This window comes from Cervus canadensis, chromosome 7, assembly GCF_019320065.1.
Source record: "Cervus canadensis isolate Bull #8, Minnesota chromosome 7, ASM1932006v1, whole genome shotgun sequence".
Lineage (NCBI taxonomy): Eukaryota > Metazoa > Chordata > Mammalia > Artiodactyla > Cervidae > Cervus > Cervus canadensis.
Window position 1 is genome coordinate 57508217 of NC_057392.1, and position 8663 is coordinate 57516879.

Genomic DNA, 8663 nt, shown 5'->3' on the forward strand with positions numbered 1-8663 from the left:
ATTAAAAAGCAGAGACATCACTTTGTGAACAAAGGTCCATATAGTCAAAGCTATGGTTTTTCTAGTAGTCATGTATGGATGTGAGAGTTGGATCATAAAGGAGGCTGAGCACAGAAGAATTGATGCCTTCAAATTGGGGAGCTGGGAAGACTCTTGAGAGTCCCTTGGGTAGCAAGGAGATCAAACCACTCAAGCCTAAAGAAAATCAACCCTGAATATTCATTGGAAGGACTGATGCTGAAGCTCCAATACTCTGGCCACCTGATGTGAAGAGTCAACCTATTAGAAAAGACCCTGCTGGGAAAGAAGGCAAAGAAGAGGGTGGCAGAGGATGAAATGGTTAGATAGCATCACTGGACATAAATTTGAGCAAACTCTGAGAGATAGTGAAGGACAGGGAAGCCTGGTGCGCTGCAGTCCATGGGGTCACAAAGAGTCAGACATGACTTAGTGACTGAACAACAACAAAAACAGTGGCACTCAAAATGGTGCAAAGACAGAGGGCTGTAGAAGAGCTCGGAAGCAGGACACAAGATGCACCTAGCAGCTGGGATCTGGGACCAGGCTAAAATGTCCTCTAAAGACGTCTATCAAATGTAATTGAACACCAGGAGCAATAATTGTCTACTCGGAGAAATGGCTTATTGTCCAGGAATGAAGCAATATCTTTGGCAGAATCTAATATTGTACTGAAATTGTTTGCTTTGTTCATCTATTCTATATATGCTGCTTCTTTATACAAGTGCTGTTGATGAGAAACAGATGAAGCATGTTCTCTCAGGAAGACATCAGCTGGGTTCTTGGCAGCACCCTTGACTGATAGTTTGGGGGGAAGGTGGCGACCAGCAGCTAAACAACTATTGGTTGATGACTGATGCAGAGAGAATTCTGGCAGCAGGTAGGAGGCAAGGCCTCAGGTGCAAGAGGGCTATCAATAAGCAAAACTATGTGCTAAAAAACTAGTTCTTGCCCATTGTGGGAGGATAATTTGTCAAAACACAATTAATAGGAGTTCCCTAGTTGCCATTCTTATCCATCTCAGGAGTTCATCAGAAAAAGCACCCAGAACATACAACCTCAAAGAAGGCTTCATCTTTATAGCTTTGTGGGAGATGAATAATAACATCTTGCAATCAAACAACTCTCTACAGTTTATGTGCACTTGCATGTTTATTATCTTATCTGCTCATCATCAAAACTCCACAAAGAAGGGAAAACATGGTTATCTTCACTGTTTAGATGAGTTAGCTGAGGTTTATGGAAGTTTAATGACTTATCCAAGGTCACAGGACAGGGATTTATGCTCAAAATCTGTTACTTTTCCCAGTACCTCCCTCATTAGTTCATAAATACTTTATTATCATTAGCCAGAGATGGTCTGAATTTCACACCCTAACAAATCAGCTTGTAAATAACTGAAAAATTCTAGGAACTAGCAAGGGTATTTTGAACTATTTAAAGAGAGGTAAAATTTTACACTGGGAGAAAAAGGTGGTAGAATTTATGAATATTAAAACATGTCCTATGCACTGTTTTCCCTTTCCATTCCTTCTCCCCTTCCTCTCTTTTCAAATTCTTGCTCTAACAAAACCTTCTCTAAGTTCAATTTTAATGCTGCATAGATTAATAAAAGTGAGTTTATACAAGTGAGGATACCGACTGTGGGTACTACACAGTGTTATACATATGTTGGGTACTTAGAAAGTGTGGCCCTGGCTTCAGAAGAGATATTCTGGGAGCACACAAGTAAAGTCTGTTTAGAATTTGATGTTTTCCCAATACGTACAGTCGTACTGTCAATGACTTGTGATTTAGTACTCTCATGAAAATTGCTTTTCAAAATTATGGTACATAGAGTTTTCTTGTAAAGGAAACAAAGCTGTGATTGATATTGTATCCTAAAGTCTGAAAAATTTTCTAGAGAGTACTCATTATTATGGGCTTCCCTGGTGGCTCAGATGGTAAAGAATCACTCTGCCATTTGGGAGACCTGGGTTCAATTCCTGGGTTGGGAAGATACCCTGGAGAAGGGAATGGCTACCCACTCCAGTATTCTTGCTTGGAGAATTCCATGGACAGAAGAGCCTGGTGGGCTACAGACCATGGGGTCACAAAGAGTCAGACAGAACTGAGCGACTAACACAAACACACACTCATTATTATTCTCTTTCGTTCCACAAAGGGCTTAAGTCTTTTTCTTAACATAAGGAAATATTTGAAAGATATCTAATCCAGTAACCAATACATACATGTATTTGTATAGGTAGGTAATAGTTTTAACAGTTCTAAGGGAATTTACCTGAATGAGTATCAAAGAACATAGGAAATGTCATGAAGTTATCCTCTCATTTTCTCTAAAATAAAATACTTTACTTACATAATAATTCCTCAGAAACACTAAAAAACTCTAGGGACAAGCCAGACTATTCAAAGACATGGTGTGGGGAGAGCTAAGTTTGTGGTCACAGAGAATATGTTAGAACTTTGGGAAACAGAGGAAAAGTCTCTGATTTATTATTCCTTGGAAAACCTTGAGCCTTAAGTTAAGATATTCCCAATATCTGATGGGTGGAGTATCTCTCTGCTTCTCAGACACCAGAGAAGCATATGCCCCAAGCCTCTGGTTAAGCCAGTTAATAAAGCATATTTGGGCCTTTTTTAACTCCCAGTGATGATGCCCCTCCCAGTCCAGTTTGCTTTCAAAGCACACTTTCCTGGTAGGTAAATGCATCACCCAGTGGAGTTGGGGGCTATCAGAAGTAGATAGAGACACTAATTGGTAACAAAATGTCTTCCCTGATAATGAATCTTTTGAAATGATACTGGAAGTTAATGTAGAGATGGAATTCATTTTGCAAAAATTTATTTTAGAAAGTGAGACGAAACTATTCGAGAAAAAATTGGACAATACTATAGTTAAATTCTACAAGCATAAAGCTATAATTTAAGATCATCACATTTATTTCAGAAGCCATAGTTTCCTCCTGTTTTCATCCTATTTTACTCCTATTGCCGTAGCCTGGGTCTGGGCGGGGTAAGAACCTCACATATAAAGATTTCGCCCCACAACTCCCTATCCAAATAGACAGTGGTAGACCACTGGCCCTTATGCCATTTATAGTATTTTTATTTAATGGTCACACACTTATCACTAATGCAACTATCAGGAGGTGAAGTCTATTTCTCAATCTGGGTTAGCCTGTGACTTGCATTGGCCAATGAGACACTGGCAACTACAATGCACCCAGGCTAGAAAATCACCTGTGCACTGGGGCTTGCTCTCCTGCTGCATTTGTTACCTTGAGAAGACCATGTGAACAAGCCCAAGTTTGCCTGTTGAAGGATGAAGGGCCACATGGAGGAAAACTGAGGTGCTTGAGCTAACAGCCAGCCAAGGTGGGACTAGTGAATGAGGCCATCTGGAACCAGCCAGCCTCCCAGCAGATCTGGCAACTGACTGCAGACATGTGAGTGAGCCTCGGCAAGGCCAGCTGAGGAACCACCCAGCACAAATAACCAACCCACGGAATCATGAGCTCAATAACAGCGTACTGTGTTAAGCCGTACGTTTTGCAGTAAAGGCTAACAGATACATTAAATTATACTTTATTTGGTGCTACTAAGTGAAAAGGTTAGAGAAAAGGTTCTCCTGGGCCTAATTCTATCACAGAATCGCTCTGGGCTTTAACTTTCCTCCTCTTTACTTTAGCTTTTCTAACTTTAAGGAAAGCAATACTTTCATGAAAGTTAGCAATAATTTTAATTCAAATGCATGTACACTACAATTTTCATATCTTCTTTTCCTCTTTTTTCTCCAACAATTTCACCAGAACCCACTATGAAGATGATATTTTAATACAAGGTATTTTCAAATAAGAGAATTCACATATGTTAAGTGCTTAAAAACCCTCCAAAACTCCAAAATGTTAAAAAAACTCCAAAGTTGTATGTATGATGTTTATAATAATCATCATTATTGTTTCACAATGAGTCGAGTTATGTAATTGTTCTAAGAATCAAAATGCCCTCTTCTAGGGGCTACTGCTTCTCATTGAGAGTTCCCTGTTTGTTTAGCAGGACCTGGAGGAGTTTCCAGACTTACCTGAGACTTGAAGTAAGTTTCTTGTGGGGTGGCAAGTACATCTGCAGACGCGATGTCCAAATGCATGAGTGTCTGCCGAAAAGAAGGTCGGTTGCGAGGTTTACTCTGCCTAAAAGTTAAAAAAAAAAACAAAAAAACAGCTTGTGCATTTCAGAAGTTGTATCCAGGAGGGTAAACATTTTATTCTACTTTACAAAAAAAAAAAACATTTCTGACTCCATGTGTGGCTATATCTCAGGCAGTTTTGATGTACTGAAAAACAAAAGGAAAATGTAATTATGAGATGCCTCTAATGACGAGCTAGAAATCTCTAGAATCTGTTTGATAATAATGATCCCTGAGGACTGGCAAAGTGGTGATAGCTATCATTTACTAAGGCCTACTGCTTCAAGATATCAGACCAAATTCTTTATTTATAATTTTTAATTAATCATACTATCCCCATTTCACAAGTGAGAAAATTGCTACTTGGACGACATGCTACAAATTACACAGATAGAAAAGGGTAGAACTGGTATGTGAATACAAAGTTCTCAAATTCCAAGGCTCCTAGACTTTATACAAAGTTAAGTTATTCATTCCAAATACATGTTAGAGACGTCCCTGCTGTTTTAAATATGGTTTAGAGAAGTTTTATATATAGTTTTGAGGAAGAAGGTAGAAGAGAATGTTGGGAGAAACATATTTCTTACCATGTCTGCTTCATAAGGATTTTGAATCCATCAGGGCAAGTGGAAGGAACTGGAAGGTGTAGGCTATTGCTTCCAACCCCCCAAATAATGGCTGAAGAGTCTACATCTTTGTACGGAATCTCCCCTGTGAGCAGCTCCCAAAGCACCACTCCAAAAGACCTATAGCAGCCCCAGGAACAAGCACAGAAGACATTTCAGAAAGACTGATTTGTATTTTAGTTATTTAGTAATTTTCAATCAAAAACATAAAACTCTAATATTGCTATAGAAAAACAGAAACAGCCAGGAAAACTCTAAAAAAGAAAATTAATGAAGGGTAACAAATATTATCAGATATTAAAACATACTACAACGCTTCAGTAATTAACAGTGGTGATGAATAATCAGCTAGGGTAATGGAAAGGAACAGAAATCTAGAAATAGACCAAATACATAAAGGAATTGAATACATGATGGACGTTACATCTTAAACCAGTAGGGAAAAATTGGTTATTCAATAAATACTGTTGGGACAACTGGGGAAAAAATTAAATCTACACTTTATCTTACACTAAGATAAATTCCAAATGCATCAAAGATTTAAATGTGAGAAGTGAAATCCTAAAAATTCTCAAAGAACATATGGAAATAAAAAAAAATCTTAAGAGTGGTGAAAGCTTTTCTAATTAAGAAATCCAGAAGTCATAACAGGAGAGACTGATAAATCAAACTGCTTAAAAGAAAATCTTGACATGGAAAAACCCTCTAACATAAGCAAAACAACAAAAGTGAAAAGTATCTGTAATTCATATACACAGAAAATAATTTCCTTAATATATGAAATACTCTTATAAGTTGATAAGAATAAAATATCAGAAAACTTAGTAAAGGATTAGTGTGTAAATAAGAAATTACAAATGGGTGTGTAAATATATGAAAAAACTACAACCCTATTTATAAGAAGAGATATGCAAATTAAAACTGCACCTAAGACACCATTTTTTTTTTAAGCTATATGGTTGGCAGAAGATCCCAAAGTTGAACACATTTTGTTGGTGAGCCTGAAAAAACTCTCTTAAACATTTCTGTTGGGAACATAAATTGATGTAATCCCTAATAAGGACACTTTGATAATAATTACTCAAATTACAAATGATCTCACATTTCTACTTTATCTTATTTATTTTAAAATTATCAGTTCAGTTCAGTCACTAAGTCGTGTCTGACTCTTTGTGACCCCATGAACCACAGCCCACCAGGCCTCCCTGTCCATCACCAACTCCCGGAGTCTACCCAAACGCATGTCAATCGAGTTGGTGATGCCATCCAGCCATCTCATCCTCTGTCATCCCCTTCTCCTCCTGCCCCCAATCCTTCCCAGCATCAGGGTCTTTTCCAATGAGTCAACTCTTCACATGAGGTGGCCAAAGTATTGGAGTTTCAGCTTCAACATCAGTCCTTCCAATGAACACCCAGGACTGATCTTTAGGATGGACTGGTTGGATCTCCTTGCAGTCCAAGGGACTCTCAAGAGTCTTCTCCAACACCACAGTTCAAAAGCATCAATTCTTTGGCACTCAGCCTTCTTCACCATCCAACTCTCAAATCCATTCATGACTACTGGAAAAACCACAGCCTTGACTAGACGGACCTTTGTTGATAAAGTAATGTCTCTGCTTTTAAATATGCTATCTAGGTTAGTCATAACTTTCCTTCCAAGGAGTAAGCATCTTTTCATTTCATGGCTGCAATCACCATCTGTAGTGATTTTGGAGCCCCCCAAAATAAAGTCTGACACTGTCTCAACTGTTTCCCCATCTATTTCCCATGAAGTGATGGAACCAGATGCCATGATCTTAGTTTTCTGAATGTTGAGCTTTAAGCCAACGTTTTCACTCTCCTCCTTCACTTTCATCAAGATGCTTTTTAGTTCCTCTTCACTTTCTGCCATAAGGGTGGTGTCGTCTGCATATCTAAGGTTATTGATATTTCTCCCGGCAATCTTGATTCCAGCTTGTGCTTCTTCCAGCCCAGCGTTTCTCATGATGCACTCTGCATATAAGTTAAATAAGCAGGGTGACAATATACAGACTTGACGTACTCCTTTTCTTATTTGAAACCAGTCTGTTCCATGTCCAGTTCTTAATATAGGCTATTAGTTTGGTTTAAAGTCTAAAAGTTACTAGTCGCAAATTTTAAGAATGAAAGAAAAGAAAGTACAGGAAAATATACTGTTAATAGTAGAGATTTGGAACCTCAGAGGAAAAGAAAATAAAGATGAAAACCTCTCCCCACCCCCCAAAAAAGCATAGTCTATCAGGACTGTTACATAAAAGGGCAAATAGCCCTGTATACCTCAAAGCATATAACTGTATCACAGCAAAGTACATCACTAATACACCTGATGATGGTCTGAGAATATGTAAACTTCGTTTACCATGTTTTATTCAAGAAGGAAAGAATTATACAATATATTTCAGAAAGACTTTTATACTAAACGGTTATTTGAAGTAAACTTTTAGTTTTCTAGAAAGTTCAGCATACTCTCTTGATGGTTACCCAAAACTGATGATTTACTGAGTGGATACTCACCCCAATTCCTCCTCTCCCAATCCTTCTTACCAAGTGTCATCACACTGGGTAGTACCTCGGATTACATGAGACTGAAATCAACTAGAACTGAGTAATATTAGAGTATTTTGGGTGAGTAGAAGTGTTGAAAGAGGAAAGTGCTTATAGGGTGAAGGTGGGAACAGGCTTTTTGGTTGGGACAGATGGCACCACTCACCATATATCGACTTTTTCAGAGACTGGTTCATTCCGTATCACTTCTGGTGCCATCCAGGCAACAGTGCCAGCGAAGGACATCTTGGTACTCTTATCACTGAGTTCCTTAGATGTACCAAAATCTGAAATTTTTACTGCATCTGTGTGCGTCACTAAAACACTTTAAAAAGAAAGAAAGAAAGCATTCAGATCGTTAGTACTAATGAAAATCATGACTAACTGGCAACTGAAGATTTTGTTTGCTGCCTCCTACGTTGCAGAACTCAGCTCTCTAGTTCCAGTGCTACTGGGGCCTTAGCTACCCACCAGGAGCAGCATCATTTATACTTGTGAGCAGCACAGCATACTGGGCTTGCTACACCTGGTTTTATCCTGCCTCCACCATTTGCTAACTGTGTGACCTTTGCCAATTACTTAATTTTTCTAAGCCAGTTTTCTCATCTGTAAGATGGAGACAATTCAGGTCACGGTATCTTATTCACAATTCAAACATCTCTGAAAATGGTTTATAAATATTTTCTCATATGTATAAAGCAAACTCAATTTACTTATCCCACTTTGTGCAACTCTCAAAGGCTTTGCCATGGATTTATGAATGTGTATGATTATAGGGTGTTGCCCCAGACTTTGCTGGGGATGTAATGTAATGCCCTATGCTACCTTTCTGAAATCATTTGACTTCAGGAGTTTTGGATAAGGCATTATGAGTCTGTAGTTAATGGTCTCATAAAATTTTCATTTGAATTAAATGAGATAAGCTATGTAAAGCACCCATCTCAATAAACATTGATTGTCATCCTTGCCAGTCTCAGACAACCCAATGGGAAAAACACTTCTTTTAAAACACTGTTTAAATAATGGCCAACTAAAATCATGCATGGAACCATGACACACAGGATTCATTAATATAGAAGGCTAGTAAATATGCTGGGATTCTGTTAATGTTGCTATGAAAAAGCAGGAATAAATTTAAGCTCAGATTTTACAGAAGTTATGTGTAGAATATTTTACTTGTTATAATTTTTTATTTATATAATTTGTTACATATTTCACTTGTTATAATAGTGATCTGACCTGGGGGATGTGACTGGGGCAAACTGATT

The 8663-nt window shown here is 38.1% G+C and overlaps 1 protein-coding gene across 4 annotated transcripts in view; it reads right to left on the minus strand.

Annotated features, from left to right (window-relative positions):
• Positions 1–8663, minus strand: part of MAP3K13 (mitogen-activated protein kinase kinase kinase 13) — a 161065-nt gene that overhangs the window by 23068 nt on the left and 129334 nt on the right. For all 4 annotated transcript variants that reach the window (XM_043473504.1, XM_043473503.1, XM_043473505.1 and 1 more), the window contains 3 exons: positions 7562–7720; positions 4795–4953; positions 4103–4211 (listed from right to left, as the gene is read on the minus strand). In XM_043473504.1, coding sequence (XP_043329439.1) covers positions 4103–4211; positions 4795–4953; positions 7562–7720 — 427 coding nt within the window. The remainder of the gene's footprint in view (positions 1–4102; positions 4212–4794; positions 4954–7561; positions 7721–8663) is intronic.